This window comes from Mus musculus, chromosome 11, assembly GCF_000001635.26.
Source record: "Mus musculus strain C57BL/6J chromosome 11, GRCm38.p6 C57BL/6J".
Classification (NCBI taxonomy): domain Eukaryota; kingdom Metazoa; phylum Chordata; class Mammalia; order Rodentia; family Muridae; genus Mus; species Mus musculus.
This window is the reverse complement of record NC_000077.6, coordinates 94,680,046-94,704,499: the sequence shown is the minus strand read 5'-3', so window position 1 is coordinate 94,704,499 and position 24,454 is coordinate 94,680,046. Positions and strand designations below refer to the sequence as shown.

Sequence of the window (24,454 nt, the reverse complement as noted above, 5' to 3'; positions counted from 1 at the left end):
GTCCCCAGATCCTTGTTGCTGGGCTTGGGAGTTCTTTTTGGTCCAATCTCACCCTATGAAGCCACTCATTAGACTTGGTCACTTTCAAAACAGGGTGTGCCTTACCTTCAAGATGCCCCACGACTTTCAGGACTTTGGTACTGCCGTATGAGCCAGGCTGGAGTTTTCTTTTCACACCCTGAAGAGAAGGACTCTTCCCCTTCCCCCATCTGCAGGACCCCCAGCCAAGACAGGATACAGAAGAACTTGTTTTGATGAGATGAAGACGCGTGGCAGATGCCCCCTGGTGGACTCATTTGAAGAAGTTACACTGAAAGAATGGAGCCATGTTGGGAAGAAACAGAGGCTAAACCCTCCCCCACTGCGTGCCATCCATCCCCACTTCTACAGAAAGGAAGCTGTAGAAGGAACCACGCGGGTAAGGTCTTTAAAATGACTCAGAGACTGAAGTAGAGCTGGTGTGTGTGTGTGTGTGTGTGTGTGTGTGTGTGTGAGAGAGAGAGAGAGAGAGAGAGAGGAAGAGAGAGAGAGAGAGGGAGAGAGAGGGAGAGAGAGAGAGAGAGCTTTTCTCAAAAGCTGAGAGAAGCTGGTTGAATCAATCAGCTTAGAAGATTAGATTGTACAGAGGCTAGAAGTTTCCAGGCCTAGGCCTAAGGATAGTTAGAGAAGGAAATGCTCTGGGCTCAGCATTTGAACCCAAAGAAGGCCCAGTGAAAAGGATGAGGAAGAGCAAAGAGAATGCAGAGAGAAGGGAGCTCTACCTGCAGAAACAGAAGACACACAGACAGAAAGACAGACACCATGCAAACAGGGGTATATTCAAATTTACAGAGACCTGCCTGCTTCTGCCTCCTGAACAAAGGTGTGCTTAACAGAGCAGGCTGTGGTGGCATAGACCTATAACTCCAGCACTTGGGAGGTTGAGGCAGGAGGAGTGCTATGAGTTTGAGGCCAGCCTGGGTTCCATAGCAAGGGTCATAGCTGGCCAGTGGGGTCCAGAGCATAGCCCTGTCCTAAACAAACAAACAAACCTAAAGGCATGCTCCACCATGCACAGTGTGGTGGTTTGAATATGCTTGGCCTAGGGAGTGGTACTATTAGGAGGGGTGGCCTTATTGGAGGAGGTGTGGCCTTGTTGAAAGAAGTGTGTCACTTTGGGACCCTAGCTGCTAAGAAGTCAGTCTTCTGGCTGTCTTCAGATTGAGATGTGACTGTATCGTCTAGGCTGTGGTTCCCCAAGCTTCCGGGTGACTCTCCTGGGTCTCCACCTCCAACCTCAGTGAAGCACTACTGGAATTACAGACGAGCTTCACTGGATCTGGCTTTCTGTCTGTGTTTTCTGTCTTTGCTTTATGTGTTCTGCTTACATGGATGCCTGTGCAGCAGGGGTGTGTGCCTGGTGCCACAAAGGCCAGAAGAGGGCATTGGATTCCCTGGGACCATAGTTTTCGATGGTTGTGAGCCCCTATGTGGGTTTTGGGACCAGTCCTCTGGAAGAGCAGCCAGTGCTCTTAACTGCTTCGTAGGCGAGTTCTGGGGATCAAATTCAGGTCGTAAGGCTAGCCTGGAATGTATCTTTATCCATTGAGGCTTCCCCCCAGCCCAAGGGTACAGATATCTTTACCAGTTTGAATGCTCAGATTAGAGCTGGTGTCTAACCCGAAGGCTTTGCCTTCCTGCTCTTTCAAACATGGAGTATAGGCTGAGCTTGTGCTTGCCTAGGAAATGTGAAGCCCTAGCACTGTAAGACACCAGAAAGAAGAAGAAAAAGAAAAAGAAAAGGAAAAAGAAAGAGAAAGAGAGAGAGAGAGAGAGAGAGAGAGAGAGAGAAAGAGAAAGAGAGAAAGAGAAAGAGAAAGAGAAAAGGAAAAGGAAAAGGAAAAGGAAAAAGAAAAAGAAAAAGAAAAAGAAAAAGAAAAAGAAAAAGAAAAAGAAAAAGAAAAAGAAAAAGAAAAAGAAAAAGAAAAAGAAAAAGAAAAAGGTAAAGAATTGTGCTTGTTTTTAGCCAAAACAGCTCTGCTGCTGAGCAGAACCCCATGTCCTAGCTGGACCCAGAACGCCAAACAGGCTAGCCTAGCTGCTTCTGGCAGCCCTTGGGAACAGTTCCCAGCTGATAGTGGGTAATTCAGGTCACACACCACCTGTGCTTCCAGACATCGGGGGTCACAGTGTAAATAATTCCCATGTCAGTCAGAGTGGCGATACCCTTCAGGTGAAAATTTAAAAAATACTTATTGCTAGCCTCAAGGGGCTTCTATTGAGTGTTTTCACAGAAAACCTGAGACTCACAGGGCCACCAAGAGCCTAATACCAGCTTAAACCCCGCCTGAATGCTGTTTGTGCCTGAAGTCGGCAGCTGCAGTCTGCCAAAATTATGAAACCAAAGCAAAGAGAAAGACCGTGCTCCCAGGAGGAGACATTTATCTTGTTGTCTAATATTTAAACAGTTTAACGTGCCTTCCAATGAATTGTCGGGCTTGGAAAAGGGTATGTAACAAGTCTGCGTGATAAATCCCTCATTTTTAACGCCTGGGAATATGCAGACAGGTTTTAGTAACAGAACATCTGTTTCTCTCCATCTCCACTTAGTGTTTAAAGATGGGGTCCCACCTCTCTCAGGCCCTTTGGCCTCGGCCTCAACAACTCATGGGTGCAAGCAAGGCGCGCGAGCATTAGTAGCCAAGCTGCAAAGCCCCGCAGTGCTTTAAGCACCCAGTTAGCACGGCCTCAGCATCTGCACCTGGTGCCTGTGCCCAGGGACAGGCTGCCCACCCGGGCCTCCTCTGCCAGCAGTTGCTTCCCACCTGCTTCTCAGACAGAGCATCTCCCCTCACCCGAGCACGGCTATCGCTCCTGCAGCAGGCTTCCGATGCCTCTCCAGTGCCATGGCCAGCTGGTCCCCGTGGGTGGAACCAGAGCCCGCAGGTCACTAAAGTAGCTGTGGTCCATTGAGAACTGGAGGTCTATAAACCGAGGGTGAAGGATCCCTGGGTAGCTCCACCCACTTCAGCACTTGAACTCGGAGGGGCGGGGCACCGTGCGGAATCTCCCGCAACACCATCAGTGTTCAGACCTGTCTCCATGAAAGTCTCGGATGTTCTCCACAGATTCTTCTGAGACGCATTACCTCCTCTGCCTATCTTTCTCGTGTCCTTCTGGATTTCATCTGCTTGTGTTCATGTATGTGTATATGTGTGTGTATATGTGCATGTGTGTGTATGTGTGTTCCCTCGGAGTGTCAGCAGCCCTGACCTTTGACTGTGTGAGCAAAATATGCACAGACACATATGGGGCTGGAGAGATAGCTCAGCAGTTAAGGACACACATACGTACACCTCTATGTGGAAACGCATTTTAAGAAACTGCTAAGCTTGTAAATCACAGCCCAGGTCACAAAGCAAACCACAGTGAGCCATTTCAGGCGAGGACTAGCAAAGGCCAATGATGTGAGGTGACAGGGGACAGACAAGGGCATTTTTATAATCTAGATTTAACAGACACATTTGTATTTTATACTGTAGCCAGGAATCATAATACGCACGCTGTTAATGGTTTCTTCTGAGTTTTAATCTACACAGCACTTCAGGAGGGCAAGGGCCAGTGGCTTCTGAGGACAATGAGAGAAAAGGGCAGGAGGTGACGGAGAGTCACAAGCACCAGGAGTCTCAGACCAGGCTGCCTGCCTGACCAGAGGGGAAGGTCTGGGCTTTGGAATGACAGGCTGCCTTTGTTCCTGTCCCCTAGAAAATGTTCACACTAAGGGTGAGAGAGAGAAGGCAGGCTTTTGGCGTGTCTTTGGGAGTCCCAGATTGCTGACTCACAGCTCAGGGTTAGTACCTGTCTCTGCTCTCTGGTATTTGTGGTAATAGGCCACATGTGTTCTGGGATCCTGGTGACAAAGGGCCCTCTCCAGGAAAGAGAAGGGCAGGACTTAATTCACATTCTTTAAAGATTTATTTATTTATTTATTTATTTATCATTAAACATAAGTACACTGTAGCTGTCTTTAGACACACCAGAAGAGGACGTCAGATCTCATTACAGATGGTTGTGAGCCATCACGTGGTTGCTGGGATTTAACTCAGGACCTTCGAAAGAGCAGTCAGTGCTCTTAACCGCTGAGCCATCTCTCCAGTCCCTTACTTCACATTCTTGTCACTTGCTTGAGCTCTAAACTATGTATGGCGGTACAGGACTATAATACTAGATTTGGGAGACTGGGGCAGGAGGATTTCAAGTTTAAGGCTAGCCTAGGCTACATAGTGTAGGCTTGTCTCAAAACAAACAAAAGTCGATCAGAACACATCAAGAGTGAAACTTGTAACCCAAAGATACTTCAGCAGAGACAGGGCACAGGACGTGAGGGCCCACTGGGAGAAGAGCCAGGGGGCCTTAAGATGCCTTTAAAAGATGAGGTCTTTCTGTGTGAGGACCTACATTCACCCCACCAATTTAGAGGTGGAGGCAGGAGGGGTTAGGAGACTCAAGGACAGCCTTGGTTACATAGAAAGTTCAAGGCCAGGGACGGGAGAGATAGCTCAGTGGTTAAAAGCAACAGTTGCTCTTTCAGAGGACCCCGTTTGATTCCCAGCACCCACACCGTGACTAATAATAGTCTGTGTGTAACTTCAGTCCTAGAGGATTTGATGCCCTCTCTGCCTCTGTTGATGCTGCATGCATGAAGTGTACTGACAAACGTGCAGAAATAAATAAATAAACAAATAAACAAATCTTAAACATTAAATAAATAGATTAATTAATCAATTCATTTGGAGGCCAGAGAGATGGCTCAGCAATTAAGAGGGCTGGCTGCTCTTCCAGAGGACCAGAGTTTGATTCTCAGGATCCACATGGCAGCTCACAACCCTCTGGAATTTCTAACTCCAGTTCTAGGAAATCTGATGCCCCTTCCTGGTCTCTGTGGGTACAGCATGCATATGGTGCATAATACATGCAGGCAGAACACCAATACACATATAATAGAATAAAATAAATAAAAAAGCTAGGCTTGGTGGCTCACACCTTTAACCCCAGCACTCGGGAGGCAGAGGCAGGCGGATTTCTGAGTTCGAGGCCAGCCTGGTCTACAGAGTGAGTTCCAGGACAGCCAGGGCTATACAGAGAAACCCTGTCTCAAAAAACCAAAAATAAATAAAAAATAAAAAAAAATAAATTTAAAATAAATAAATAAATAAATAGAAAAGTTCAGAGTCAATCTGGGCTACACAAGACTATGCCTCCAAATCTAAAATTAAGTAATAAAATAAGGTAAACGAAATGACAGGTTCTGTTTTCACATACATCAGAGACTGGGCAGGGACCTCAGAGGCCATGCCTGAGAAGTGCCCTTCTACCCTGGCTTTGTGCATGAAGAAGCCACTGCCACCACAGCCTTTGGTCATTAGAATGTTTGGTCACGTGATGATTAGAAATCAGGATCCCAGCCGGGCGTGGTGGTGCACGCCTTTAATCCCAGCACTCAGGAGGCAGAGGCAGGTGGATTTCTGAGTTCGAGGCCAGCCTGGTCTACAGAGTGAGTTCCAGGACAGCCAGGGCTACACAGAGGAACCCTATCTCGAAAAACAAAAAAAGAAAAAAGAAAGAAAAAAAAAAAGAAATCAGCATGAAAGGCGGAAGGTTTAGAACGGGTAGCAAGGGGCTGGGGGTGTAGCTCAGTTGCTCTCCTGCCATGAATAGCGCCATAGACTCCATCCCCAGCGCCACATAAACCAGAGGAGGTAGGGCATGTCTGTAATCCCAGCTCAGCAAGAGGCAGGTCCATAACTCTAGTTCCAAAAGAACTCTTTGTGGGTACCAGCCCACTTACAGGTAGGCAAAACATGAAATGAAAAACTAAAAAGTCAGGGTTTTGCTACATAGCCTGGACTGGTCTGGAATGTTCCATCTTCTTACCTCAGCCTTCTGAGTGCCCGGCTTCTTCCCCTCTTGAATGGGGGGCGGGAGGGGGGAGGCATGAATATGAAACAGCTGGCTGTCAATCTGCCAAGTTTATCTCTGACATGGGGTAGAGAATGTGGCTCTGGGACTGTAGACAACTGGACTCCCATTGGCCACACCTGAAGTGGTCAGAGTTTGAGTTAAGGCGGGGGTGGGGTGCCACACTTTTTGCTTCAGCCCTGCCACCTACCTACCATTCAGCAGCGGGTAGGCCCAAACATCTTTCTTGAGAGGGGGCTGGGCCATGTTCAGTCAGAGGAGGCAGTTGCTCTGAGGAGAGGTCCCCAGAGTCTCTGTGACATCAGTCTCCTCCTCTCACCCCAGGTGGGAAAGTGAAATAAAGGAAACACGGATCCCAGCGCCCAAACAAGCCCCTGCACCCTGCACAAACTCTTCTGATAGAAGAGCTGCCTCTCTGCAAAATGGCGGGGTGGGGGTGGGGGTGGGGGTGGGGCGGGGTGGTGACAACACAAAGACTTCCTGCAGCACGGGCTTTTTTTTCTGTTTTTAAATCTAAATATCTGATACAAATTTCACAAAAGACTCTGTGGGGCCCTGTAAAGATCTAAAGAGCCTGTGGTGGGGAGACATCCACACCTGAGAGCAGGAAGCACACAGCAGAAACCACAATAGCTGGGTCGGGAGGCCAGGATGTCGGCTGTAAATAGCATCCAAGATACCTGAGAGGAGAGAATTGTCACAGTCAAGTGAGAAACGACCCAAAGATGAAAAGGAAAGAAATAGGTTCAGACACACGCGGGGTGTGCAGACTGGAAGAGGAGGGGCTCGGGGTTGGGGGACAGAGCAGATATGAAGAAAGAGTAACTGAGGAAATGGAAGGAGACACCTTCAGGGATGAAGCTGGACACAGAGTAGTCTGACTTCCAAGCCATATGGACACATAGAGTGATGAATTCTCACAGGAAAATGGCTGAGCAGTTGGGCATGGTGACACTTGCCTGTGATTTCAGCACTTGGGAAGCTGAGGCAGGAGGATTACCTTGAGATTAAGGCCAGCCTTGACTCTCTAGTGACTGAATGCCAGGGCAGCCTAGGCTACGGAGTGAACTCCTGTCTCAAAAACCAAAACCAAACCAAGGGGGGCAGAGAGATGGCTTAGCAGTTAAGAGCACTGGCTACTTTTCCAGAGGACCTGGGTTTCACATAGCAGCTCCCAACAATCTGTAATTCCAGATCTGGGGCTCCAACCCCCTCTTCTGGCCACTACAGGCACTGCATACATGAGGCACACAGACATTCATGCAGACAAAACACACATACGTATATAATTATACAAAAACCTAACTTAGGGGCCAATGAGATACTCATAGTGTAAATAAAGGTACTTGTTGCCAACCCCAAAGACCTGAGTTCAGAACCCACATAACAGAAGGAAAGGGATGACTCTGGAAAGTTGTCTTCGGACAACCACATGTGTGTTGGAGCACACAAAATGTTAGAACAAACAGTTAAGAAAGGTTTAGCTGCCAGGTGGTGGCGGCACGACTTCAATCTCAGCACTTGGGAGGCAGAGGCCGGCAGATCTCTGAGTTGGAGGCCAGCCTGGTCTACAGAGTGAGTTCCAGGACTTCAGGGCTACACAGAGAAACTGTGTAAAAAAGGAAAAAGAAAAAGAAAAAGAAAAAGAAAAAGAAAAAGAAAAAGAAAAAGAAAAAGAAAAAGAAAAAGAAAAAGAAAAAGAAAAAGAAAAACCAAACACAAAAGGTAACACTTTGGCTTCAATTCCCAACACCCATATACACATACATGTGTACATGTGCACACACACACACACAAACACACACAAATGCAAACACACACTTAGAGCAAGACATGAGAGGAAGGAGAGATTTTTTTTTTTCGAGACAGGGTTTCTCTGTATAGCCCTGGCTGTCCTGGAACTCACTCTGTAGACCAGGCTGGCCTCGAGCTCAGAAATCCACCTGCCTCTGCCTCCCAAGTGCTGGGATTAAAGGCATGTGCCACCACACCTAGCTGGAAGGAGAGAGTTTTATTTCTTTTATAAATCTTTTTTCCCTTTGGGTATTTTTTTAAATACTTATGTTTTTTCTCTTTTCGTTTATTATTATTGTCATCATGAGCAAATGTGTGTGTGTATGTGTGAGTATGTGTGCATGTGTGAGTATGTGTATATATGTGTATGTGTGTATATGTGTATATGTGTTTATGTGTATGTATATATGTGTGTATGTGTGTGCATGTGTGTATATGTGTATGTTTGTGTGTATATGTTTATATGTGTATGTTTGTGTTTGTATTGTGTATATGTGTGTATATGTGTATGTGTGTATGTGTGTTATGTGTAAGCATGTATGTGTGTATATGTATGTTTGTATGTGTGTATATGTGTGTTTATGTGTATATGTGTGTGTTTGTGTGTATATGTGTGTGTGTGTGTGTGAGAGAGAGAGAGAGAGAGAGAGAGAGAGAGAGAACATGTAGAGAGATAGGGTAGGTTTTTCCCGCCTATCTTTCTGTGTGTTTCCTGGAATACTGATCTTGGGTCAGCAGCCATGCTTGCACAACAAGCTCTCCACCTGCTGAGCCCCTTCTTTTACAATTTCAAAGCAGATTTAAATTAGGGAACAGAATGATAAATAAGGACCTTACAGACAAATAGGGAAAAATGACAAGCCCAAATTAAAGTGATCTCAGACTTTTCAGAGCATTCAAAGAAGTAAATGTCGATTTATTTTTACCTCTGCTCATGCTTAGAAGCACATTTTACTTTGTGACCTATTTGTGTGTTTTCTGAAACAGGATGAAGGATATAAAAAGCAACTTGAACTCTACTTCACTCGTCAGACTCTCCAGATGCAATTCGTGGTCTTACTATCCTCAGTGCGTGCTGATATTTCCTGTTCTTGCCTAGGCCGTGAAACCAAGAAAGGCGATGTCTACAGTTTGAAATACATACATGGGGCCTAGAAAAATCTAAGTAAGAAAATAAGTCTGTTGTTTGTGTACAGAGGCAACAAGAAACCCCAGGGGCAGAGCTGTTTAAAATATAATCCCTTCAGAGTACTCGTGAATAAATATCCTGACGATGTAGGGGGAAATCAGATGCAAACACAGAGCCAAGCAAAGTGGCACCAACTATAATTCCGGTGCCAATCAAGATGCTGAGGCAGGGGATTGCCACAAGTTTGAGGCCAGTCTGGGCTATAAAAATAAGTTCTAGACCAGTATGAATTTTGTCTCAAAACAAAACCAAACCAGTAAGCAGCTGGAGAATTTCTGTATAGTCCCACACGCACCTTCAAAATACAAGCTGGCTATAGTGGCCCATGCCTTAATCCCAGCCCTAGGGAGACGGAGGAGGCAGATCTCCATAGTGAAAGGCCAGCCTGGTGTACACAAAGGCTACATAGTGAGTCCCTGTTACAGTTAATCAATCAATCATAGAAAATTCACTGAAGCATTTACGTTTGTATGTGTATGGGTATGTTTCCTGTGTGCATGTTTGTGTATGTGCCAGTGCACATGTATACACAGGCATGTATGGAGGTCAGAGGTCAGCCTAAGCTGTTGGCTATCAGGTGTTCTTGACCTTAGTTTTCAAGACAAGTCTCTCATTGTCCTGGAACTTGAGAAATGTGAGAGGCACAGAAGTCCTTGTGTTCACAGATGAGTACTGAGGGACCCAGGAATGTTAAACACACAAGGTTGTTCCTTCAGGTTGTCCCTGTCCCAACACAGGGTTGGGATATATAACCTGTGTTCTGCCTAGGATGCTGGGAGTAGATGTGGTAAATAGCCTGCTGACCTTTGCACTATCCATGTGGCTGAGACCACACTGGGTCTTCCCCCGAGACCCTCACTGTGGGCTTGTCAATCTATAGAACATGGGAGATATCACGTGTATTTTACAAAGAGTTTTGATGTAATTATATCTTAAGCTTTATTGTGCACGCAGGATTGAGTTAATTATCACTAGAAGAATTTTTCACCAAATTGTGCTGTGCTGAAATACATCTAAAATAAACTACTCATGGTCAGACTCTTGAAGTTTGAACCAACACCAGCTACTGAGCCTTGTTGTGTAGCAGGAATGGCAGGGCTGCCTCTATGTAAACGCTGGGGTCCCTGCACAGCCAGAAAGGCATCTCCTGCAGGAGGACCTAATTGAGGACTGCCTAAGAGAGCAAAGATTGCTAGTGCAAACAATGCCAGCCAATCAGAGACTGCTGTTTAGAAGAGATGCTTTCTTGGGACCAATGGGGATGCGGGTGGAGGGTATTAAGAAGTTTTCTCTAGCAGTGCTCAGATGAGCTTGCTACAGCATTTCTCACCAGGTCCTGGAGACTGTGTTATTGACTCTGCGCCAACTCACCCCTAACCCCCAAGGGCAGGTAGCTGTCCAAGGCACAGGCAACAGTGTTGAACCAAACTTCTTTCTTTCTTTTTTTTTTTTAAGATTTATTTACTTTATTTTATTATATATGAGTACACTGTAGCTGTCTTCAGATGCACCAGAAGAGGGCGTCAGATCTCATTACGGGTGGTTGTGAGCCACCATGTGGTTGCTGGGATTTGAACTCAGGACCTTCGGAAGAGCAGTCGGTGCTCTTAACCACTGAGCCATCTCTCCAGCCCCCAAACTCCTTTCTTGCTTCCCTCTGGATCATTACTCTGCAGGCCATCATGGTCACAGAGACCGCTATAAAGAAGTAGGCAAGGCTGGCTAATCAATAAGGTTCAGGGACCTCCCCAGAGTTAGGATTACAAGTGCCAGGCACCATGTGTTAGATGCATCTTTATTTATATGTGTGTATGTTTGTGTGACTGCACACCACGTGTGCTCAGGTGCTCTCAGAAGCCAGAAGAGGGCACTGGACCACCATGGAACTGGAGTGACAGGTGGTTGTGAGTCCCCTGACAAGGGTGCTGGGACTAATCTCAGGTCTCCTGGAAGAGCGTCAAGTGCTCTTAAGTTGCTAAGGTGTCTCCCCAGTCCTCACAGTTTGTTTGTTTTGTTGTTTTAATGTGGGTTCTTGGGGTTCAAACTCAGGCCTTGATGCTTTTGCAACCCGCACTGTACTAAGGGAGCTGATGCCTCACAGCTATGTACGGATACTGTGTAACACAGTGTGTGAGGAATACAGTGAGGAGCACAGGCTTTCGTCTAAGTGAGGAGGCAGAGGAGAAAGGGGGAGACTTGGCGCGACAGTAGTGATGCAGGGCTTTGAGCCCAGCACACAGGAGGTAGAGGCAGGAGGATCTCTGAGTTCAAGGCCAGTCTGGTCAACAGAGCTCATTCCAGGACAGCTAAGGCATTACAGAGATACCCTGTCTTGGAAAAAAAAAAAAAGGAAACAAACAAACTAACTAACTAACTAACTAACTTGACTACAGTGTATTATTTGGTTACTTTATTGGGTTCTTATATGTACCACCCTTCCAACCCCCAAGTACTAGGTAGGGAAGAGAGAAGGTTAGAGGGGGAAGCAGGTGTAACCTACTTCTTAGTGATTAGGGGCATTGAGTTCTGTATTGGCTGGTTTTGTGTCAACTTGACACAAGCTGGAGTTATCAGAGAGAAAGGAGCTTCGGTTGAGAAAACAGCTATAAGGCATTTTCTCAATTAGTAATCAAGTGGGGGTGGGGGTGGGGGTGCTAGCCCATTGTGTGTGTTGCCATCTCTGGTCTGGTAGTCTTGGGTTCTATAAGAAAGCAAGCTGAGCAAGCCAGAGGAAGCAAGCCAGTAAGAAACATCCCTCCACAGCCTCTGCATCAGCTCCTGCTTCCTGACCTGCTAAGTTCCACTCCTGACTTCCTTTGGTGATGAACAGCAATTTGGGAAGTGTGAGCTGAGTAAACCCTTTCTTCCCTGATTTGCATCTTGGTCATGATGTTTTGTGCAGGAATAGAAACCCTGACTAAGACAAGTTCCTTGGGGGCAAATCCAATCTTTGTCATTTGAATATCTTCAACCAGCAATGCAGCCATGCAGTTATCCAGTAAGCCAGTAGTCCAGCAACAGCCAAAGCAGCAGCAGAAGGAGCAGCAGCCACCACTCGCTCTCACATTTACACCCCCTCAAGAGGCCCCAGAATTCCAAAAGTAAACTATCTACAGCTGACAAAATTACATCCGTCCTAGAGCACAAGACAAATCATGGGTGCTGAGGACAATATGAAGCAGCCCCATATCTCACACCTGGGGTTAAAAGAAAAACAGATTCACGTGACTGTCTCTTTTTTTAATATTTTTATTAGGTATTTTCCTCATTTACATTTCCAATGCTATCCCAAAAGTCCCCCATACCCTCTCCCCCACTCCCCTACCCACCCACTCCCACTTTTTGGCCCTGGCGTTCCCCTGTACTGGGGCATATAAAGTTTGCAAGTCCAATGGGCCTCTCTTTCCAGTGATGGCCGACTATGCCATCTTTTGATACATATGCAGCTAGAGTCAAGAGCTCCGGGGTACTGGTTAGTTCATAATGTTGTTCCACCTACAGGGTTGCAGATCCCTTTAGCTCCTTGGGTACTTTCTCTAGCTCTTCCATTGGGGGCCCTGTGATCCATCCACTCACACATGGCTGAGTTTTTAAGAAACCAAAGTTCTCACTACTCTTGACTGTCCACCTTACTTTCTAGGGGGAAAGTGTTATTATTACTTTCTGAAACAGGCTCTCCATCTCTAGCTAGCTGTGGCTGGCTTAGTTCTTTGCTATGTAGACCAGGCTGACCTTGAACTCAAAGAGATCCACCTGCCTCTGCCTTCGGAGGGCTTCGAGTAAAGGTGAGAGTCCCCATGCCCTGCTTGGAAATGTCTTCTTCTTCTTCTTTTTGAGGTGAGGTATCATGTAGCCCAGCCTCAAATTCTCTATGTTACCAAGGATGACCCTGAACCCGTGATCCTTCCGCCTCTACCCCCACAATCCAACGCCACACTCAGTTTATTAATTGAACCCAGGAACTCCTGCACGTGAGCACTCTACTAGCCGGCTTTTAAAAGAAATTAGCTAGAGTGTGTGTGTGTGCGCGCGCGCGTTTATAGTCCCAGGTGAAATCTTTTTTGTTTGTTTTGTTTTTGTTTTTGTTTTTGTTTTTGAGACAGGGTTTTTCTGTGTAGCCCTGGCTGTACTGGAACTCACTCTGTAGACCAGGCTGGCCTCGAACTCAGAAATCCACCTGCCTCTGCCTCCCAAGTGCTGGGATTAAAGGTGTGCGCCACCACTGTCCGGCCCAGGTGAAATCTTATAAAAGTAGAAGTGAGTGCTGGGGAGTAGCTCAGTGGTACAATGCCTGACACACAAAGTAGAGGGTTCCACTCTCAGCAATGCAAAATCACCTCCTCCACCTCCTCCACCTCCTCCACCACCCCCATTTCCCCCACCTCCACCACCATCATCATCTCGCTTAAGAAAACAAACAGGCTTCTAAGAGATTAAAAAACAAACAAACAAACAGCACATTGAAAAGGACAAAACAAGCAAACAGAAGAAGAGAACCCAAGAAAAGGCACCAAAAACTGATATAGATGCAGAGACCCACTTGTTACACACTCTGGCATCCATTAAAACACTTAATCTTTTTTGGAGTACATGGTCAATTTTGAAGAAAGTCCCACAAGGTACTAAGGAGAAGGTATATTCTCTTGTGTTTGGGTGAAATGTTTTGAAAACATCTGTTAGGTCTGTTTCATTTATAAAGTCAGTTAGCACCAGCGTTTCTCTGTGAGTACTGGAGTCTCCCACTATCAGTATATGAGAGTGATTTAAGATGTTCTAGTGTTTCTTTTATGAAGTTGGGTGATGTTAAGAACTGCGGTGTTCTCTTGGTAGACTTCTCTTTTGGTGAGTATATAGTCTCCTTCCTTATCTCTTTCCTTAGTTAGGGTCTCACTGCTGTGAACAGACCCCATGACCAAAGCAACTCTTATAAGGACAACATTTGACTGGGGCTGGCTTACATGTTCCGAGGTTCGGTGGATTATCACCAAGGCAGGAACATGGCAGCATCCATGGTGCAGGAGGACCTGAGAGTTCTACATCTTCATCTGAAGGCTGCTAGCAGAATATGGGCAGCTAGGACTAGGGTATTAAAGCCCACACTCACAGCATCACACCTACTCCAACAGGGCCACACCTTCTGATAGTGCCACTCCCTGGACCAAGCATATACAAACCATCACAGCTCTTCTGATTGCTTTGGATCTGAAGTCTATTTTGTCAGATATTAAAATGGCTACACCAGCTTGCTTCTTAGATTCATTTGCTTGGAATGTTTTTTTTCCATCTTTTTACCCTGAGGTGATGTCTAACTTTGATGTTAACATTTGTTTCTTGGATGGAGAAGGATGGAGCCTGATTTCACATTCCTGTCTATGATTTTTAATTGGGGAATTGAGACCGCTGATGTTGAGAGTTGTTGATGAATATGTTGGTTATTTTGTTAGTTTTGTTTTGTGTGGTATGTATGTGTTTCCTTTCTTTTGATTTGCTGGTTTAGGATTATTTTTTGCTTGTTTTCTTGGGTGTGGTTAACCTCTTTAGGTTGGAATTTTCCTTCTAACGTCTTCTGTACGGTTGGATTTATAGATAGGTATTGCATAAACTTGGGTTTTTTTTAATGGAATACATTATTTCCCCCATCTATTGTGACTGAAAGTTTTGCTGGGTGTGGCAGTCTAGGCCATCATCTGTGGTCTCAAAGAGTCTGCAGTAAATGTGTCCAATCCAGGCCCTTCTAGCTTTTAGAATCTCCCTTGAAAAGTCAGGTGTTATTCTAATAGGTCTGTATATGTTGCTTGGTTTTGTTTGTTTTCCTTTTAGCTTTTAATATCTCTTCCTTTGTTCTGTATGTTTAGTGTTCTGATTATTTTGTGCCAAGGGAATTTCTTTTTCTGGCCCAGCCTATTCTGTATGCTCCTTGTACTTTGATAGGCATCTCTTCCTTTAAATTAGGAAACTTTTCTTCTGTGATTTTTGTTGATAATGTTTTCTGTGCCTTTGATTTGAGTTTCTTCTCCTTCCTCTGTTCCCATTATTCTTGATTTAGTCTTTTTATGGTGTCCCAGATTTCTTGGGCATTTTATGCCAGAATTTTTTTAGATTTAACATTTTATTTGACCAAGGTAATTATTTCTTCTTTCGTGTCTTCAGTGTCTGAGATATTCTCTTCACTCTCATATTCTGTTGGTGAGACTTACCTCTCAGGGTCCTACTTAAGTTCCTAAATTTACCATTTCTAGAATTCCCCCCGTTTGAGTCTTTCTTTATTGATTTTATCTCTGCTTTTAGGTCTTGAACAGGTTAATTAATTTCCTTCCACTGCTTGTGTTTTTGTAGGTTTCTTTAAGGGATTTACTCACTTCCTCTTTAAAGACCTCTATCATATTCATGAAGGATATTTTAAGGTCTTTTTCTTGTGATTCAGCTCTATTGCAATTCTCTGTGGTAGGGTTGCTGGCCTCTAATGGAGACATATTATCCTGGCTGTTATTCATTGTGTTTTTTACACTGGAGACTTGATATCTGGGTTTGGGATGGTTGTAAGTCCAAGTGCTGATATCTGCTCTTGTCTTTGTTGAGTGAGTGTTTTGTTCCTTGGTTTCTGTTGCCGTCTCTGATTCTTAGGAGGGTGTCTTAGTTGGGGTTTTATTGTTGTGAAGAGACACCATGACTACAGAAACTCTCTCATAGAGGACAATATTTCATTGAGGAAGGCTTACACTTTCAGTGGTTTATCATCATGGCAAGACTCATGGTGGCATGCAGGCAGACATGGTGCTGGAGAAGGAACTAAGAGTTCTACATCTTGGTCAGAAAGGCAGCAGAAGGAGACCGTGTGTGTGTGTGTGTGTGTGTGTGTGTGTGTGTATCACACTGGGGATAGCTTCAGCATATATAATCTTAAAGCCTGCCTCCACTGTGATGCACAACCTCCAACAAGGCCACACCTCCTCATAGTGCCACTCCCTATGGCCAAGCATTCCCATGGGTCTATAGGGAGCATAACCATTCCATTTGCATGTGGCCTGCTGGATCTGTTCACTGGGGGTCCTGGGTAAAATATGTTTCTATATATATTAGGAACTGATTCTTAGGAATGAGAATGGTCTAGGAGAGGAGGGGCTGAGGGGATGGGTCCACAGGAGGGAGGAAAGCAGGGTGTTTAGCCAGGATCTGCTTAGCCCCCTGGGATTGAGAGCCAAGAGTGAGGAGAGGCCACAACAGGTAGCCCACTACAGAGCTGCGGATGAGACTGTGGTAATGGATTTGAAGGAGAGGAGGGAGAGGCAAAGATCTACAATTAACCTTTCTATTTCCCTGGCAGTGGTCTGTGGGTTCCCAGGGAATCCTATGTTACATCCTATGTGGACTCTTCAGAACTATCTTCCAACTTAAAATTTTTTCTTTAACTAGATCTATAATACATTTATCAAATCTTTTAAGTATACTTAAACATTTTTATCAGCTAGTCATATATTTTCTTATTCAATATATGTATATGTGTGCAGCAGTGGGTTTTCTACTATGTGGACTGGGGCATCAAATTCAAGTTGTCAGGCTTGGTAGCATCTTTACTCACTGAGCTATCTTGCTGATATCTATGTCTATGTCTATGTCTATGTCTATGTCTATGTCTATGTCTATGTCTATCTAGCACATTTTCATGCAACTTATAGCTGTTTATATTTTACTTCTCTAAATCCATGCCATTTTCATATGTGTGTGTGTGTGTGTGTGTGTGTGTGTGTGTGTGTATGTTATAATTTCTTTGGGGCTGGGGATGTAGCTCAGTACACAGCATTTGTTTTGTTTGAACAAACACCTACAGTGTATCCCCAGGACCATAAAATGAGACAAAAATCAAGTAAAACAAAATCCACCATAGGTGTTTCTTGTTTGACAAATACTTTCTTCATTTATTTCTTCAAACATCCTTATTTTCAAGTCTTTGGGAGATGAGTCTACACACTGTTAGTCGGTTGGCTGTGTTTCTGTTTGTTTTTCCATTTTCTACTATTCGGTTCTTTCATGTCCTGGAATCTGGGTTCTGGGCTGGGCATTTTGGGTTTTGCGTTGTGCTTTTTTCTGTTTCCTTCCTTTTTTGTCTGGTGGTTTTAGTTTTCTGCTTGTCACAGATATATCCTAGCACAGAGCTTCCCTCGTGCCCTTTACTGACGCTGGAGGATTGCAGACCTAGTGACACAGCTGGAGAAAGGCTTGGGCCACTCTTGGTTAATGTCTTAGTTCCTTTTCTATTGTCGTGAAGAGACATTATGACCAAGGCAGCTTAGAGAAAAAACATTTTTATAAGATTAGAGTTCATGGGCTGGCGAGATGGCACAGTGGATAAGAGCACTGACTGCTCTTCCAAAGATTCCAGCAACCACATGGTGGCTCACAACCACCCGTAATGAGATCTGACGCCCTCTTCTGGTGTGTCTGAAGCCAGCTACAATGTACTTAATGTATAATAATAAATAAATCTTTGGGCCGGAGCAAGCAGGGACTGAGTGAGAAGAGTTGACCAGAGCCAGTGGGGCTAACTGGAACGAGCAGGGCTGACCGAAGCAAGCAGAAGTCCTAAAAATTCAATTCCCAACAATCACATGAAGGCTCACAACCATCTGTACAGCTACAGTGTACCTATATACATAAAATAAATAAATAAATAAATAAATAAATAAATCTCTAGAAGTAAAACTATTTACTAAAATATATAAAATGTAATGAAAATTGTTACCAAAAAAAAAAAAAAAAGATTAGAGTTCATGACCACATGTGGTGGTTTGAATAGGCTTGGCTCATAGGGAGTGGCACTGTTAGGTAGTATGGTGTAGAGGAAGTGTGTCATTGTAAGGTGGGCTTTGGATGCCTCATATGCTCAGGCTTTGTATGTACAGAAGAGACAGTATTCTCCTGGCTGTTTTTGAATCAAGATGTAGAACCCTCAAGTCATCCAGCACCATGTCTGCCTGCCTGCCGCCCTGATTCCCACTATCACAATAATGGACTGAACCTCTGAAACTGTAAGCCAGCCCCAATTACACGTTGTCCTTTGTGAAAGCTGCCTTGGTAATGGTGTCTCTTCACAGCAATAAAATGCTTAGTAGGATACCATTGTAGGGAGCATGGCAGGCAGGCAGGCATGTTGCTGGAACAGTAGCTGAGAGCTCACATCCTTAGCCACAAGCACCAGACCGGGGCTGGGGGGTGGAGAGAGAGAGAGAGAGAGAGAGAAAGAACTGGTAATGGGTCTGTTTTTGAAACCTCAAAGTCTACCCCCAGTGACACATCTCTAATGAAGCCATACCTCCTTATCCTTCCCAAACAGTTCACAAACTGTCTTCAGATATATGAACCCCTGAGAGCCATGCTCATTCAAAGCACCACAGTTAAGAAGATGTCTCTAGGGGACTGGAGAGATGGCTCAGTGGTTAAGAACACTGACTGTTCTTCCAGAGGTCCTGAGTTCAATTTCCAGCAACCACACGGTGGCTCACAATCATCTGTAATGGGGTCTGATGGCCCCTTATAGTGTGTCTGAAGACAGCTACAGTGTACTTATATACATTAAAAATAATTATATATATATATATATATATATATATATATATATATATATATATATATGATGTCTCTGTCCTCCAACATCCCTCTGCCCACAGTTTCTGCTGGATAGTTTTCCTTGTGTTCTGTGGTTAGCCTTCCTCCACAATAAATGGCCATATTACCAATCCCTTCACTCCGTTCCCTGGGTGACATTTTAGTTCCCATCAGCCCACAGGGTTTGGCTCTGCTCACCACTTTTCTCTCTAGTTCTTTATGTCTGTCCACCAGGTGTTTATCTAGTGATCTGCTTCACATTGTTTTTGTTTTCTGCTGGCATTCATACCTTGGAAACTTTATCTTCCAATGTTACTTGTTTAGTAGCATTAAGAGTGTTAGTCTTGCCGGGCAGTGGTGGTGCAGGACTTTAATCCCAGCATTTGGGAGGCAGAGGCAGGCAGATTTCTGAGTTTGAGGCCAGTCTGGACAGCCAGGGCTACACAGAGAAACCCTATCTCAAAAACAAAACAAAACAAAACAAAAACAAACAAACAAACAAACAAAAACAACAACAAAAAAGAAAGTGTTGATCTTCCTTGTCACTGTGAAGTTATTTAGAGTCATAAGGTAAACACAGCTCTGCATGTGTCGATGGAAGCATTTCCAGAAAGGTTTGACAAAGCAGGAGAGATCTACCCTGAATGTGGGTGGCACCATGCCAGAGGCTGGGATTCTAAACTGAATGAAATGGAGCCGACCACCAGTATTACCCGCTTTCTGCTTCCTGACTGGATGTAATGACAGCAGCTGTCTCAGCTCCTGCCACCACTCCTTCCTGCCAAGACAGTGTCCCTACAAACTGTAAGCAGCCCTTCCTCACTGAAGTTGCTTCTTGTCAGGTGGTTTATCACAGCAACAGGAAAAATAGCTGATACTGAGGGCATGTCAGAGTTATGAATCCCCAACTTTCCCCTCTTTAACAGTTAAGCCATTTTGAGACAAAGTTTCATTTTTTAACAATGGAAACATACTAGCGGGAAGAAGCTGGGGTTTGAAACATTTAAGGCCTGAGACTTCAACTCTGCTAGTCCCAGTAATGGACATGTATGGGCTTAGCAGGCTGCTCACTGAAGGAAATTCCCATGGGGGAACTTGTTATTACAGATCAGCTTCTTAGACTGACTTAATGGCAACAAAATGGCTTATAGGCACAGACTGTTCCACTCCAGTGTCCTGGTTACAGCTCTTGTCAACTGCATTTACCCACCAAAGGCAGCCTATTTGTTTGTTTGTTTATTTACTTATTTATAGATATGGTCTCACTCTGTAGTGCAAGCTGGTTTGGAACTCACTATACAGCCAAAGCTAGCCTTAAACTCACAGAAATTCCCCTGCTTCAGCTTCTGAGTGCTGCCATTACAGGCATGAGCCACTATATCTGGCCAGACAATTCAGAGAAGGACAATTCAGAGAAGGAGTGGAGGAGAGACAGAGGCAGGGAAAGATACATAGACACACAGGCACACAAACACAAAGACACACACACAGAGCAAGGGAGAGAGAGAGAGGAAGAGGGAGAGGGAGGGAGAGGGGGAGGGGGAGGGGGAGGGAGAGGGAGAGGAAGAGGGAGCGAGGATCAAACTGAAGACTAAAATGCCCTCATAGGCTCTCTGCTGACTAAAATGCCCTCATAGGCTCTCCACTGACTAAATGACAGACTAGAAGGAATGCCATCCTTTCACTTTTCAGAAGAGTGCAAACGAACTAACTGTGGAATAAAAACCTGAGGTGCAGTGGAGTGTTTGTATCTTCAACAGAAAAATACTCATCGGTTAAAGTGTTACCCCAGAAGAGAAGCACAAAATCCTGAACAGACAATAACCGGGACAGGATGATGGAAAGATTAGATCCCTACAGGGTGCCCAGACTAGGCGTTTTTGCTGGCAAGGGTTTACATCTACTTTAGGAATAGCAGTATCCATTGTTAAATGAGTTATTTCAAAAAGAATAGAAAGGAATGGGGTGAGAGTTGGGGGAGGGGGCGGGGGGGGGGCAGATAGCCCAGGGACAGAAACCGGAGAGTTAGAATGTGTGGTGCCCTGGGCTTAGCATCAGAACAAAGGGCCTGGGGTTGTAGCTTAGTTTATTTGATTGCTTGCCTACCATGCATGAAGAAGCTCCAGGCTCAGTTCCTAGCATCCCATGATCTGGGGGCAGTGGCACCTATTTGTGATCCCAGCATTCAGGAAGTAGAGGCAGGAGGATCAGCTCAAGGTCATTTTTGGCTACCTGGTGAGTTGTAGGCCAGCCTGGTCTGTTATCAGACACTTTCTTAAAAACCAATAAGCAGGACTGGTGAGGTAGCTCAGTGGGTAAAGCAGTGGTTCTCTACCTGTGGGATACAACCCCTTAGGGGTCGAATATCAGACATCCTGCATATCAGATATTTACATTATGATTTATAACAGCAGCAAAGTTACGGTTATGAAGTAGTAACAAAAATAATTTTATGGTGGTAGTGATGGGCGTGTCACCACACTATAAGGAGCTGTATTAAAGGGCCACAGCATTCGGAAGCTTGAGAATCACCAGATTAAAGGAACCTGCCACCAAGCCTGACGACCTGAGTTCTATCCCTGAGACCCATGGGGTGGAGGGAAAGAACCAACAGACACAACACACACAACAGACCGCCACTCGTACGGTGGGATGTGCATATACACCTACAAAATAAAACAGACAATGTAATGCAAAATTAATTTTAAGAAAGTAACAACAGAATATTCCTGCATTTGTATTGTAAATGGGTATAAGCCCATTTTTACAGCTACCGAGGATTAAAAACAGGAGGCCTGGGGTATAGCTAAGTGGTAGAGTACTTACATAGCATGCATAACTCCCTAGCATTTTTTTTAAAAACATTTATTTTTTCAAAAAGTGAGGTAGTCAGGCATGGCAGTTGATACTTGGAATCCAAGGCAAGAGGATGGAGGCAGGAGGATGGCAGCAAGTTCAGGGGTAAGCTGGATTACATAGTGAGCTCCAGGCTGACCTGCCTTATAGTGTAAAATTATCTCAAGTCCTGCTGAAGAAAGAAAGGAAGGAAGAAAACCATAGACCAGAGGAATAAAGTCAAGTGTCATTAAAAGCCAGCAAGTGACATGATGGGTGTCTCTGAGATGACTGGGAATGTGAAGGGACCGGAGAGTACCTCTTCTTTAGGAATTGAATCCCAGTGCCCTAAACCTTGTCGTGCAAACAAGACTCACAGGTCGCCAATCTGCAGCTTCTAGAACAGCTCCAGTATGATAAAGCCCTAGTTAGAATAAGCAGAGGCCAGGGCCAGTAGGGTGACTTGGCAGGGAAAGGACTTGCCACCAAGCTGAAGCCAGGGCCAGTGGGGTGACTTGGCAGGGAAAGGACTGGCCACCAAGCTGATGGCCTAAGTGCAAGCTCCAGACCACTCCCGAAGGGCGGCCTCTGACCTTCACGTGCATGCTCTGAATTAACAACTATAAAAAAAATAATCAAAATGCTTTAAAAACGCTCAAACCCAACTCAGCTTATACTACAATCAAAAGGAGCAGGAGCACGGTGCCTGTAATCCCAACAGCCAGAAGGGAAGCTGAGGCAGCACTCACCGGAGTGACAGGCAAGATATTCAGGCCCTGTTAGCAAAAGACATCGGGGCTGGGGAACCAGCTTTGGGGCAGACAATGTGCTTAGCCCGCTTGAGGCTTGAGTGAAATCCCCAGCACCAAAAATAATGAGTCATTTCATTATTATTATTTAGAATACAAAAGTAATACACAGCACCTTCATGCATGCTATCATACACTGCTCCCCTCCCCCATTACCACAAGAGGCAGAGAGCAGGGCAGCCAGAATACTGTCTACAGCCTTTAGACTGGACTTGAAAATCAAAATGCAATGGTTAATTTAAGGGAAAATAAAACTTAAATGGTCAAACTCTTAAAAGTGGCAAGAAAAAGGGCTGGGAATGTAGCTCAGTGGGCAGAACACGTGCCTAGCATGCGCAAAGCCCTGGGCTCCATCCCCGTACTGAATCTAGCTGGGCATGGTGAGGCACACCTTTGACTCCGTAAATTGAGAGACAGAGGCAGGAAGATCAAAAGTTCAAGGTCATCCTCCATATATGGTGAGTTTGAAGTCATCCTGGGACACATGACATCCTGTCTCCAAAAAAAAAAAAAAAAAAAAAAAAAAAAGCTAACTCAAGAAGACAATACAACAGGAATGAAGTAATTCCTAAAATAACCAGTTCCAAGAGGGGCAGAACCAATTAACCACAGTGTCCAGAAGAGAACTGTAAATTAAAAAAAACAATGAGCTCACTTCTCACCTACCAGCTGAAATTAAAAACAGAATAACCCCTGCTGCTGGAGGAGAGACGGGAAAAATATTACTCTCAGACACTGTTAAAATGTGAATGTCACTTCATTTTAGGTAAGCAATCTGGCAACATGTATCAAAACTTCAAATCTCTCTTTCCCTAGTGAAGTCACAATGAGTACAACAGAGAATCCTCACGCACTTCCATCCGCTCTCTCTCTTCCCCAAAGTGAGAACTATCACAGCTTGATTTTGTCATTAGCCAGGCCTGTCTGGTTTTGTGCTTTCTATAAGTGGAACCATAGTTTATGCATTTTCTCCAGGCTTCTTTGGCTTTGGATGAGACTAGCAGGGGCCTCTAGAGTGCTGGCAATGTTCTGTTTTATAACCTAAAGACTGGGCTGGCACGATGGCTCAGTGGGTAAGAGCACTGACTGCTCTTCCGAAGGTCCTGAGTTCAAATCCCAGTAACCACATGGTGGCTCACAACCACCGGTAATGAGATTTGCCGTGTCTGAGGACAGCTTCAGTGTACTTATGTATAATAATAAATAAATCTTAATAAATAAAATAAATAAATAGATAAATACCTAAAAACTGTTAGATGGATGCAGATGTGTTCACTTTATAATATTTATGAAGCTGTATGCTCATGATTTGTATAAAGTTCTACATGTATAACTATAGTTCAACAGAAGTGTTTTTACTGTCCTTTGTTTTTTGTTTTTTAATTCTATTTTTATTTTTTGTGTATGAGTGTTTTGCCTGTATGTGTGTACACCACATGTGTGCAGTGCTCAAGGAGGCCAGAAGAGGGCACCAGACCTCCTGGAGCTGGAGTGGCAGATGGTCTTAAACCATCCTGTGAGTTCTGGAAATGGAATACTGGCCCTCTGCAAGAGTAGCAAGTAGCCTTAACTACCAAACCATCTATCCAGTCCCTCAAAATATAAAGGCCAGTTTTTTTTTTTTTTCAGTCCTGGGAGATGAATCCCAGAGCCTTACATGTTCTAGATAAGTACTGTACCGCTCAGCTACATCCCAAGTCCACTAACAGAAATACTTAGGATTTTTTTTTTCCTGGTTTCTCAAGTAATCTCATTTCCAGGAAACTACAATAAAAGTAAAAGCATCCATCATAGGGACAGACCTGGAAACATGCTTATTACAGCCTTGTGGCACTGACAAGACCTGGGAACCTAAATAATGCCCTCCTCCTTCTCCTCCTCCTTCTTCTATCTAAAGATTATTTATTTATTTCATGTATGTGGGTACACTGTCGCTGTCTTCAGACACACCTGAAGAGGGCGTTGGATCCCCATTACAGATGGTTGTGAGCCACCATGTGGGTGCTGGGAATTGAACTGAGGGCTGAGGGCTGGAGAAATGGCTCAGCGGTTAAGAGCACTGCTGCTCTTCTAGAGGTTCTGAGTTCAATTCCCAGCAACCACATGGTGGCTCACAACCAACTGTAATGGGGATCCAATGCCCTCTTTGGGTGTGTCTGAAGACAGTGACAGTGTATTCACATACATTAAATAAATAAATAGTTATTTTTTAAAAGAGATGAATTAGTTAACCTATTCTACACAACTAGGGGGAATCTCTATGTAT

General features: G+C 44.6%; 1 protein-coding gene across 1 annotated transcript; it reads left to right on the top strand.

The window, feature by feature from the left end:
- On the top strand, positions 1-10,002 carry Gm11541 (predicted gene 11541). Its single transcript, NM_001007584.2, has 2 exons — positions 1-418; positions 8,740-10,002. Exons 1-2 carry the CDS (start codon positions 260-262, stop codon positions 8,905-8,907), a joined length of 327 nt encoding a protein of 108 aa, NP_001007585.1. The 5' UTR covers positions 1-259; the 3' UTR covers positions 8,908-10,002.
- The last annotated feature ends 14,452 nt before the right edge of the window (positions 10,003-24,454 follow it).

What these genes read in the sequence shown, in the direction of transcription:
- Gm11541 (NM_001007584.2), top strand. Translation starts at nt 260, where the DNA reads ATGAAGACGCGTGGCAGATGCCCCCTGGTGGACTCATTTGAAGAAGTT. An exon ending in CTGTAGAAGGAACCACGCGG is followed by an intron (nt 419 to 8,739) that starts GTAAGGTCTTTA and finishes TTTCTGAAACAG; the next exon opens with GATGAAGGATATAAAAAGCA.